This window comes from Stylophora pistillata, chromosome 2 (assembly GCF_964205215.1).
Source record: "Stylophora pistillata chromosome 2, jaStyPist1.2, whole genome shotgun sequence".
NCBI classification, from domain to species: domain Eukaryota; kingdom Metazoa; phylum Cnidaria; class Anthozoa; order Scleractinia; family Pocilloporidae; genus Stylophora; species Stylophora pistillata.
The window spans coordinates 39255928-39268151 of record NC_142520.1 but is presented as its reverse complement, the minus strand read 5'-3'; the positions used below and the strand labels follow the sequence as shown (position 1 = coordinate 39268151).

General features: G+C 37.7%; 2 protein-coding genes across 4 annotated transcripts; both read right to left on the bottom strand.

Annotated features, from left to right (window-relative positions):
- Positions 1 to 149: 149 nt before the first annotated feature.
- Positions 150 to 12067, bottom strand: LOC111343367 (5-hydroxytryptamine receptor 1F-like). Of its 2 annotated transcripts, none has more exons than XM_088751214.1 (3): positions 11964 to 12067; positions 2228 to 2347; positions 150 to 1426 (listed from the first exon to the last, which is right to left on the bottom strand). In XM_088751214.1, exon 3 carries the CDS (start codon positions 1400 to 1402, stop codon positions 335 to 337), a length of 1068 nt encoding a protein of 355 aa, XP_088607340.1. In that variant the 5' UTR covers positions 1403 to 1426; positions 2228 to 2347; positions 11964 to 12067; the 3' UTR covers positions 150 to 334. The 2 variants fall into 2 exon arrangements, with proteins under 2 accessions (XP_088607340.1, XP_088607339.1); XM_088751213.1 differs by lacking the exon at positions 11964 to 12067 and adding an exon at positions 9722 to 9858.
- LOC111343366 (histamine H2 receptor-like) lies at positions 5284 to 12078 on the bottom strand. Of its 2 annotated transcripts, none has more exons than XM_022950532.2 (2): positions 11964 to 12078; positions 5284 to 8329 (listed from the first exon to the last, which is right to left on the bottom strand). In XM_022950532.2, exon 2 carries the CDS (start codon positions 8286 to 8288, stop codon positions 7191 to 7193), a length of 1098 nt encoding a protein of 365 aa, XP_022806267.1. In that variant the 5' UTR covers positions 8289 to 8329; positions 11964 to 12078; the 3' UTR covers positions 5284 to 7190. The 2 variants fall into 2 exon arrangements, with proteins under 2 accessions (XP_022806267.1, XP_022806266.1); XM_022950531.2 differs by lacking the exon at positions 11964 to 12078 and adding an exon at positions 9722 to 9862.
- Between the last annotated feature and the right edge of the window lie 146 nt (positions 12079 to 12224).

Sequence of the window (12224 nt, the reverse complement as noted above, 5' to 3'; positions counted from 1 at the left end):
TTTACTCCGTAACAGTGTGATTGCGTCCGTGTACTTCCGTTCGTGTCCACTGTCACTCCCTTTCTATTCAACTCTTCACCCGTATCATGATATCATTTGTGTTTTTGCTTCTGTCAGATCCTGATGCGTTCTACTGAACCACTGGGCCATTTTTCGGTTTTCTTTTTTTTTTTTTTTTTTTTTTTGTGGTTCCACCATTATATCTTGTGGGGGTATAACCATATCACATTTTAGCAAGCATGTATCAGTTAGCGATGTGTGCACCATCCATAAGCAATTTCCGGTCAACTCCCCTAAAGTATGCCTTTAGGTCCCGAAGGTGGTTCAACCTGCATTAAACCGAAGATACAAATTCTAGTTGCTCTTCGACAGTGTTTGCGTTTACAGATTTTTTCCTTCTTTCTGAACTTACTCCTGTCCAAGAGAGTCGGGATGTTACCGAAGTAACTGAACGATGTCTTAAAAATGATTTCTTTGAAGCCGACCTCGTGCGATTATTCAGTTTGAAGAGAACATTTTGTAAAGCACGCCAAAAGTCGCGCTTAAAAAACGTGTAAAGAAGTGGATTGACGATAGATGTGATATATCGAACGAAGACAAATACCTCGGCGGCTTTGTTAACTGGTTGCGTGATGCTGATCCTCATATAACTTTTGATGTTTGCAACCATCATAATAGTAAAATACGGCAGCCAACATAATGCAAATATTGCCGCCATTAATGCGAAAACCAAGATGCACTTTCTATCATTGGTGGGCCTACTTTTCTGTCTTGACGTAACTCTTCTGTGTGATGAAGATGGTCTTCTTTTGCTGGTGATCGCCTTGAACATGACTATATAGGCATAAATCATGAATATATATGGGATGACAAACACAAATACAAGACAAACTGTGGAATAGATAACGAAACACAGCGAAAGTGACTGACTGTTTTTCCAAAGCAATGGGGTTAAGCCAATGAGAGTAGATACGATCCAAATCACAGCTAAAGCCTTAAAGACCATCTTTTTGGTTACGAGATAGTGTTTCAAAGGTCTGATGATCGCTGAATACTTTTCTGCCGTGATGATAAAGAGATGGTATGCGGCTGACACCGCCACTAAGGTATGCACAACGTACAACCAGTAGTTATAGTCTACTTGCATGCTGGGTGGAACAACTTGGAAAAGAAAGATGACGAAGTAAGGAATATTGACAGCGCCTGTTATAAAATCGCAAATCGCCAAACCAAGCAGTAAGTAATTGGATGAGGTTCGAAGACTCTTCTTTTTACAAAACAAGGCGAACACTAGTCCATTGGATAAAATGATGGCTATGGCAATTGGAAGAAGTCTCATCAAGGCGGTCATTCCAAAGTTTGGCATCGGAGAAGACTGATCTGTAGCTGTGCTGTTATTCATGTCTACCAGGCGTCACAACTTATACTGAAAAGAGACAAAAAAAGTGTCTGCATGAAGGATAAAGCTGCCTCGTTCTTACAATAGAGACTACCAGCTGTCTATCGGTGTGAAATATTTTATAGAATCGACTGAACCCTTTATCTGTGTTACAAAGCCTCATCTAATTTTTCGAGAATTTGGAAGAATTATCGAACGCTGGATCATCCCTTGACAACGTTATAGCCTTTGCTTACTTTTCCAAATTGCCCTCATGTTTAGAAGACCTTATCTATTTTCTTTTCCTTGACGGATCGATGGACCGAGGCAATATGTTACATTATTATATGGCTGTCTCACAAGGACTGAGAACTACCGAATTCACGAATTTGATTGGCTGAAATCAATTTTGAAAGTGGTCTAGATTTTCCCATTTAGACCGGCATCTAGACCGGTCTAGAAAAAAAAAAAGGTACAAAGAATATAAAAAACTGGCATATAAGACAGCCATATGATAAACATCTATTTAACCGAGCTAGGTCGGTCTGTATGGGTGAATCTTTGACCTCGGTCGCTGGTACAGACCTCACTGCGTTCGGTCTGTACTGGCGACCTCGGTCAAGATTCTCCCCTACAGACTGTATTTAACCGTCTATGCGAAACTTTTTCGCTCAAAATGATGTATGATGTATTTCATGATTCCTTTTTTTTTCTTTTTTTTGTCACTACTGATTGTCGTCTTAGTGTTATCAAGATCTGAAGGACGACTGCTGGAGTCTACTATATTTAGTCTCGATTGCTGCCAGCTAAAGTTTAATTTTGGTTTCAAATAAAGATCATATGATTTACCTTTAATACAACTTCGCAACCGGAGGAATAGCGCCTTACTGTGACAATCCTTCGATAATCTACATTTGATGTCTTCGTAGAGAACAGAATTTCAGTGATACTTTTTCGTGTCTGTCCTCCCTGAAATTAAAAACTCATCCTTAAATAAATATTAAACACTACGTATTAAGAAGCATTTAAGATATTGCATTTCTTCAATAGCATACGCAGCTGTAAGGACTTTTCAAATGCTGAATATTTGGTGTAATGCCATAGCAAATTTGCCTTATTCTATACGCGTCTGACTCAGTCAGCATCAAAAATTAAACCCCTAACTAAAACTTTTCGCTGCATGGGAAAACTCGCCAAATGTATGCTTCAAGTCAAGCAATAAAGCTCAATTACGTTATCTTTTTTTTTGCATACATCGGATGCGCTTAGATTATACTCCAATATTCTTAAATAAAATATATTCTTGATGTACTTTAATTTTTTATCATTTTCTTTTTTTATGTCGAATAACGATTAGCTTTTTGCTAACAAAACATTGTCTCCAAGTAACCTCATGATTTCAAGACATTTGTTCCAATTTACTTCCAATTCATTTCTTGAGGTGTGGGCGTTTTAATTGATTTATAAGAGACGATAGAACGTGCTTAAGTTCCTAAAGGGCCAGCCATTGTTTATCGCCTGAGGGCTGAGGGGTAGGGGATTTCTGGGGGGATCAAATGGAACGGAGGGGGGATCAGTCGTCTTCAGCAGTCGGTGTAAAGGGTAGGGGGGCTGTAAAATGACGGCCAATTAACGGCCAACGAGGGGTGGGGGTTATACGACTGTAAAAAAGCCTCACGGGCTATTGGGTAAATTTTATCCTGACACAGCAAAAATCTTCTTACTCCCCTCCCCCGGCAATAAATAATTAACGGTCCCTAAACCGTCCTAAGGTGAGTTTATAAATATTCGTCCGGAGGAGGTATCCTCGGGACGGGGTGTATCACCCGGTTCTTCAAAACTGAAACTAGGCAAGCAATTTTCCACGTGTCATTCTAATAATTCCTACGCGTTTTCAGATCTGGCTTCTGAAAGTTACACTTTGTTTGTGAATCCATTACGCTTTCTCGTCGTATTAGAATTAAGCGTCGTCGTACTAAAATTATAAGCTTCGAATCGGTACCGAAGCCAAGAAGTGATGAAATCTATGTGAAAATTCACCTGAGAGACATTTCAGTGTTAATTCCCTTTCTCTATTATTCACTCGAGGTTATAGGCTAAGGGAAATAAGTTCATACATTAACGTGGTTTCTGAAAAGAAGCATATCTAAGGCTATTTGTACCCATGTTAGGACTAAGAGGGTTCAAAACTACATTCACGGAGGCGAAACACATCACATTGTAACTTACCAAGGTAAGTTCCACTCCCCCTCCCGGCCCTGTGAGGTGCGTGACGTTTTTCCCGCAGGTGATTATCAATAGAATATTGGATGCTTCTAATGCCTATGATGTAAATTCACTTTCGCTTGCTTTCTTCTTGTGCTCAATTGTAAGTCCAACCGCGAAATTTCAAGATCCCTTAGTAAATAAATTGGAAATTTTTAGCGCATAACCGTACATTCGAGTTTGCCGTTCCTTGTACACGTATCTCATTCGCGAATTTCAAAGTACAGCTTCATCCCACCATTAAAACGCGTCAAAAAATGCATCACGGGAATACTAATTTTTCGCTGCTTAGTACAGAATGTGAAAAACCGATTTATCAAAAACAGTGGGGATCTCAACTGATGACTCAAAGGTTTCTTGGTGTTGATCATGCAAGGCTAAGGTTTCAGAATTCGTGAATTTTTGGTCAAAGCTCATTATGATCCATAAAATTGTGACGCCTCAATGTGTCTGATAAAACTTCGTTCATTGACTTTCAAATTTGAAGACAAAAATGCACTTAATGATTTTGGATCACTTCGGATCGATTATTTTAGTTAAAAAACACAGATGACCATTGCGACTTTCAATCGCCTCTTTTATACCACCAACATGTAGTCCATAAAATTCGTCGCGGGAAGTCCAACCAAATTCATGTCATGAGAATCAATGGCTGTTTCAGATCAAGGCTGATAAAAAAAAAACACTTGAAAGGAAAATTAGGCGCATGTTTAATTTGCATCATTATAAAGATAAAGAGGCCCGTGGTCTTCTCCTAACCAAAGAAATCTCTCCAAATTTGGAGAAACGAATATTTAAGTTGGAAGTAAATATTAAACGTTTCAATTCCAGAGGGATTCATAAGTATATTATGTTAAGGAAGAAGCATATAGGACTTCCTCGAAAGCGGTCTGCCGTCTACTAGGCGCCGCACTTTGAGGAAACATGTTAAGAATCGTCTTTCCCCCATACGGCGTCCCATAGATAAGTCGAAAATTTAATCGGCGCCGCAGCGACGCTCCTTCTGGCTGGTTATGGACTGGAAGGAGTAAATTCAGGAAATAATCAGACGATTCAGAAATTTCAAGAACGCTTCCACTTGAATTATGCGACGCGAAGTCACATTATCATTTTGTTTTGTCAATCACAGATTGCAAGAAATTACGTGTAGCGGAATATCTAATGCAAGTGTAAACATTGCTGTTAAAAAGAACGTTTCGATTTGTTCAATTTAAATCGCACAGATAAGGCAAGACAACTTTGATGCTGTATGCCTCTATTATATTTAAGAAACAGTCAGATCATAGTAATTGGTTACTAACACAACTAAGAGACCAAAAGGAAACAGGGTTGTGTTCTGTCCACGCAACTGAGAAAACAAGAAGTGGGGGAAATTTAAATTGGGCAGGTGACCTGCTGCAAAGCTGCTGAAAAAAAAATACTACCAAAGAAGAAGGAAGGAAAAAGCCTTTAGCCAGTCTCGCCGGAAAAGCGGCCGCATAAGAAGTTCCGCAAATATTGAGGAAAGAGAGACCAGGATGGTTTAATTTGTTCATCTTGAGTGCAAACTGACAATGTGATGTTCTGTTATCCTTGTTGTGTTTGAGCTGTTCTGAGGACTTCGGCAAAGACGAAAAAACTTGTTTGAAACCACTGAGCTGTTGAATGAAAGTCTCAGTTGTAATGAAAGAGCCTTTAAATATTATTTTCACCACGATTATGAACATTAAAATTGATTTTACTACGAATATCCTTTTTTTTTTAACAGAGCCCGACAGCAACAAGGCAAGTTTGCTTGTCGAAAGCTCAGAAAGTTTTAAAAGGTGAATTGATGGAGGAAAAAACTTTTAAAGAAAGGTGAAGCCATAATTTACCATAGATTCATGACATAAGCCTTGAACTGTTACCATCTTTTTGGTGGGGACATCATTTCACACTGAAAACATACATGCTTGAGAACAGGAAATAAGCACCAAATGATGTTAAAATGGCTTGTTCTGTCAAATACTTTAAAGGAGGATTTTGACTAGACTACATGAATTGGTTCGCCATGAAAAGAAAACAAAAACTAAATTAAAAATGCAGATGCCTTAGTTCTGCGACAATATGATAATAATGATAATAATAATAATAATAATAATAATAGTTTAATATTTATATTGCGCAAATTAACATGTGGATATGATCAAATGCGCATCACAACACTTTTCGGGGGAATTTGGCCGGACTGCATCAGCAGTTTACAAACAATCGAAGGAAACTTATTTGAAGATGCCCCCTCCCCCCAATTCCCAGTAAACAGGCCAGACCACATCACAGTAATCTCGTGAGTGGGTTCTTTAACGTCCCCTGCCTAACCAAATTAACTAATTTCTAGATCCAGGAGATGGGACCTACGGTTTATTCGTCCTTATCCGAGAAGACTAGAATGTCTATCCATTTCTTGATATTATAGAAAGATAGCGCATTCTCCTCAGTTATTTTAAGACCTGGAGTGTTGGTCCGGCCGGGCATCGAACCATCGACCTCGACCTCCCGCACAACAGTCCAGCGCTCTAACCAATTGAGTTAACCAGGAGGTTTGACCACGACAGTGAATATGTGGCAGACAGCGCCCTCAGTCATCACTAGTATTGTAAGAAAAGAATTTTTTTTGCCATTTCTGATGTCGTGCCAAAGGAAGTGTACTCTTGCTAATTTGTTTGTTTGTTTTATTTTTTATTATTATTTTTTTAATTTTAAGATAGTGATTGATTGTCCGGTTTTGGGCATGAACACTCAACCTCCCACATGTCAGTCCCTTAGTCTATAACCGAATCCAACTGGCCGCTGGAAGCTTTTCCTTATATCAGTTTCACTACGCCACGGAAGAAATAAGCCCCACTAGACTTTTTGGTGTCAAACCGTGTGCATACTCCTTTTGACTCCATTTTTCTCAGTTGACACATTTTCCTCGGCTCCTATATACGTAGATAAAACAACCCATTTGTGGGATATCTCATCGATCGCTTTGTGAGAGCCGTCCAAAAGTATTATTAATCTGGAATAATAAAAAGTTCGTTTCGGCTCGCGTAGGTTCGAGCGATGTGATAAAACACAGTTATGAAAGCGTACAGAAGGAATGTTTTGACAACCTAATTTATTACCTTAGTGGGTAACCACATATCTTAGGTTTGGTGACTCCGCTAATTCTGATTTTGAAAGACGCTTGCTGTTTTTCTTGTAAACGGGTAACTCGGGGTTTCATTTAGAGTTTGTTAAGAAACATTATTTTTTTTGGCATACAACTCTGCAATAAAGTTCATGTAATAATGTTCCTCAATAAATACACTACAATACATGTTACAATAATGTAACATGTTCCTCAATAAATACACTATGAGTGGTTTGTTAAGAGTCCCGGAAAATTTGACTTTCTCCCGTACATTTACCATCAGAAACCAGAAAGATAGTAACAAATAAAAACCCGAGAATATCAAGTGCAAGCATCAGCGCTATAGTCAGTAATTCCATTTAATATTATCCACAAACTTTAATCCTAGTTCCCTGACTATTAATTCTAATGCTATCAAACAGAAGATACGAAGAGCCTTTGTTTTTCCGAGATGTTTCCTTTCACGTTAGCCTCTGCTGTAATCCAAGAAAGCCGAGATAACGTGGTACTGTTGTCATCAGATTTCTGTCGCTTTCTTCCTGCACCGCATGAAAGAGACCATCCTCTTTGTTTCGAGGACTTCCTCCCATCATGAAGAAACTCCTTTTTATGAGAAAGTTTTCGTAAGGTCCGCCAAAAGTCGCGTTTGAAAAACGTGTAGAGAAATGGGTTGGTAATCGAAGTTATGTATCGAACAAGGACAATTACTTCAGTGGCTTCAAAAATCGGTTCCGTCAACGTGACCCTGAGATGATTTTTTATGTTGATAACCAGCCCGATGGTAAAATATGGTAACCAGCAAATTAAAAATATTGCTGCCATCAATGCAAAAATTACAATGCACTTTCTGTCACTGATGATATCCCATTTCAGCCCTGATGCAACTCTTCTGGGAATTGACGATGGTCTTCTTTTGCTGGTGATTGCCTTGAACATGACTACGAAAGCATAAATCATGAATGTATATGGAATAACGAACACGAACACGAGGCACACCGAAAAATAGATAACCAAAAATAGTATCTGTGACTGATCTTGACTATTTTTCCAAGCTAAAGGAATACTGGCTATGACCGTTGACGTGATCCAGATAGCGGCTAATGATTTTAACACCGTTTTCTTGGTTACAAGGTAGTGTTTCAGTGGGTTGGTGATCGCTAAAAATTTTTCTGCCGTGATGACAAGTAGATGGTAGGTAGCTGACACAGCCATGAAGTTATGTATGATGACTAACCAGTAATTGTAGTTCTTTTGCATGTTGAGTGGAACAACTTCGAAAGAAAAAACTATGAAGTATGGAATGTTGACAGCGCCTGTTAAGAAATCGCAAATCGCCAAGCCAAGCAGCAAGTAATTGGATGACGTTCGAAGACTTTTCCGTTTGTAAAACAAGGCGAACACTAGTCCATTGGAGAAAATAATGGCTATTGAAATTGGAAGAAGCTTCTTCAAGGTTATCATGCCAAGGTTTGACTGAGACGGAAACTGATCCGTGGTTGAGGTGTTGTTCATTTTTCTTTCAGTTTAGCTGCAGACGTTGATCTCGACAGAATCTGAGCAAAAGACATTCGTACTTTATTTTTAAACACATAAATATCCATACCACCCCAAATTGTCTCAGGATAGGAGGTTGGAACGGGGATGGTCATGATGTCAGACAAATGTTGAACTAAAACTTAAAAATGACGATATCTATGAAGCTCGATAAATTTCTCTGTTGCAATTTTATTGATTTTTTGTTTTATTTTTATCATATATATATTTTTCAAATGAACATGCACTATTTTCAAACCAATAATTCCTTTCATTTAACTTTTCATTCAAAACGACGGACCTTGGAGACAAAGAATCGGATAGAACTGAGGTGCTTCTCGTCTAAACTTCAAACGTCACCGGGTAATGTCACGTGGTACTCTGACCACGCAATTCAAACGCCATTTGTAAACCAAAATGCAACAGCTTTTAAGTATCGTAAGATTGCCAATTTCAACTTTTTTCTTCAATAACCCTAAAATATGGAATCCTAGTCTAAAAATTAATTTTGAAATTTTGAAGCGATGTGAAAACTAATTTCGCATGCTATTATTTTTACGATAAATATGTCGTGAGGCTACCGATGTATAATGAATTTTTAATCGGTTAAAACGATTAAAAATTCAAAGAGAACATGTTGAGTGTTTCTATAAGCGCTCAATTTGAGCTAGAGCTATGCGTTTTTTTGTTTTGCATGATCTTCACAATGTGTGTGTTTCCATACCTAGCGCTAAAACAAATATGGTATAAATACGAAATAAAAAATAAACGGTGACAACGCTCTATCTTGGTCCATTATTGAACCGGTTCGTGTTTCGAATATAAAGACAAAAAAAGCAAACAAATAAAATTATTTTCTCATACGTTCATCGGCTTGACTGTACTGTGTTAGATGCGAAAGCTATCACATGTCCATGTTCATGGACCATATTCTGTTTAATCACGAACCACATTATATGACTCTTCCTCGCCGCTTTAGGTCGGCTAATCTATTCTATGAAGCCTTTAAGAAGTCGTATATTTATATAATTAACCGTCATCTGTTGTAAATGCAACTAGCATATCCAAGAAGCAAGTTAACATTTAGTCAGTAGAACGTTCTTATTTCACTGACGGCCAGCAAAGGTTTTTTCGTCCAGCTTCAATAAGAACATGCCTTTAATTAAGGCCTTTTAAACAAGATTTTTCTCATCGAAGCAATTTGTTGCTATCAATATTTTAAGAACTTAAAACACGGCTAATCTTCAGATATCTACTCTATGTAGGTGAACATTGACACATCATTTACCTTCTTTTATCAGTTGTCTTCACCGTAAAATTAAAGCGTGGCCTCTTTGAATATTAAAGATTTTCAGTAGCTTAAAATGGAAGAAGATTAGCAATTTTGAGAAAAAAAAATTGACAGAACATACCTGAAATTTTCAACTTGACAATCGCGGCAGCGTAAAGCGCAGAGAAGTGACGTCTAATCTTCCTCTAAGGCTTGCAACAAATGGTCTCCTTCTTTGAATAGTTTTTACATAAATTGAACACGTTTGTTCAATCGTTTAATTACATTTCCATACTAATCAAAAGTCTTTCTGTTTCAGAACAGATAATTTGAAAAACGATGATTTTAATGGTTACGCTACGCAAACCTAATGCAGTTGCCTCTATTTCGTCTATGGTCTATGTCAGTTTTATGCGTAGCATTAAGGAATACTTGAGGTTGGGAGATGATAATGTTTTCTGATTATCAGACTTGTCACTGGTATAAAAAAGGCAATATTGACTCTCAAGCGCTGCTAAATGTCCCTCTTACACTTTAGACTGTAAATGTTGATCTTAGATCTATTTAGATCTTATACACAACCCCTGCAACGATGTCCTCTAAGCATCCTCTATACTGATAACAGATGTTGTGATAAAGTTTCCATAGCAACATGGATATAACATTTCAAAATGACTTCCTTCCGTACGGTGGGCGAGCAAATCATCGATAACATGGCGGAACAGTCCCTAATATGACAGCTGAAAGTCCAAAACCACTGAACTTTAAAATCAACCGCAGCAAGTGTACGTCAGAACAAGACAAAGCACATTAATTTGCACGATTTTACACGTTTCTTCAGCTGTTTACCAAATAAAATGTAATTTCAAGTGTGTTGTTTTATCTCAAGGATTTTTTGCATGCTGCGTTCGAGTTAAACAAATATCCACGAATATGGTAGATTTTACATCATCAGGGCTTCAATAATTTGATGTTCATCCACCTAAATCTATTCATGAATGCGAAATGTACTTTCTGAATTTTTAGTCGTGGTCCTTATTTTCGAGAAAAGTCTATTTGCACCTCAGAATTGATCACGACAACATTTAATTTTTAAATTTTTCATGAGTTCTGTTTAGTGAAATGTTCTTCCTAAGTTCGGCCATCTTTCCAGTGTCTTCAACAGACGAGGAAAGTCGTAGCAGTAACTTGTTTGTTAATTCAAACTGACGATTATACCTTACGGCAAATGTATTTAAGACAGTACAGAGACAAGACATTTTCTAGATACTGTCTGTTAAAACTTCTAATACAAATATATCGTGAAAGCATAAGATGCAACATTGAGTTAAGCTTTGTTCAAATTTTGTCACAGTAATAGCTAAACGCTCGTCATAGTAAACTTATTCAGAGAAAAAGGAAAAAAAATTGAACCTAAAGTTTAGGGTCCCTAGATAAACAAAGTACCTTATATTGGACACTAAAGCTCGCTTATGCACGTCGTTGATATTGTTTGTGTGTGGCTGATAAATTTAAGCACAATATTTTTCCAAGGAAAGCTCATGTTGGAAGGTCAGCTTTAAAATTGATCGCGTGAGTTTTCTTTCTGCGAGGTAATCTATATTGAAGTTTTCTCTTAGAATCTGTCAACACCTTCTCCGCAGCAGACAAAATAGCTCTTGTGTTTTCCCTTGTAAAGCACCAGAAACCAATCAACGAGTGGGCTGGTTGCCAAATCTTATTCCTTTTTTCTTAGCAATTATTGAAATCGCCTCATGTAAAGGTACATTAAGTCAATAACTTCAGAGCATCTGAGGTTAGCTTGAAAGATAAATCTGCATAACAAATTGAAATTCTATGTATAGCATGTTTCATGTTGACTTTTGGAACAAAGTCCAGCTAATTCCTGTAATTTTTCTTAAGAAATCGACACAAGATGATTCCTATACTATCATTAATAATTGTTGTGTTGTAAAACTCTGCTTTAAAACAATGGCCAAACATATTAGAACCTTTACTATCTTTTCTTGTTTATTCGCACCATTTTGGAGCCAGTTGAATAATTCGTTTTCCAAGTTACTTTCTCTCTCTCTCTCTCTCTCTTACTTTTTTTTTTGTTTTGCCGGTTTTGTTTTTTTTTGTTTTTAACAAAACAGAGCAGAAAATAAGATAAGGTGGCAACCACACTGGAAGTTTAGCCATGCACGCAACCGAACATATTGAGCTAAACACAGGCCAACCAGGTGGTTTCTTAACTCAATTCAATTTACAAAGGTCTCCTGCAAGATCACCAGCGATACAGAAGACAATCCTCTTTATAATAAAATGTCCATATCTAGGTCAAAATAACAAAAAACTCATTTCATACCCTTATGCCACAGAATCACAGAATCAAAGAGAATTACCTCAAAATTTCCATCCCAACGAAGTTACTGCGCCTTTCAATAACACGCGAACTGAGACATATGCCACAATCTATCATTGACGGCAGACGAACATCTTACGGCAGTAATGTATAAAATGGTACGGAATCTTCCAATCACAGCTCAGGAAATCGTAATGACATTTGGACCCCGACGTAGCGCTTATTTTCCAAATGGTCCATACCATGCCTTATTTAGAGATGTCGTGGAGGAATCAACACGAGTTTGTTATTCTGTGACACC

Bases quoted from the DNA above. Each gene is read 5' to 3' on its own strand.
- LOC111343366 (XM_022950532.2), bottom strand. From the start codon at position 8,288: ATGAACAACACCTCAACCACGGATCAGTTTCCGTCTCAGTCAAACCTT.
- LOC111343367 (XM_088751214.1), bottom strand. From the start codon at position 1,402: ATGAATAACAGCACAGCTACAGATCAGTCTTCTCCGATGCCAAACTTT.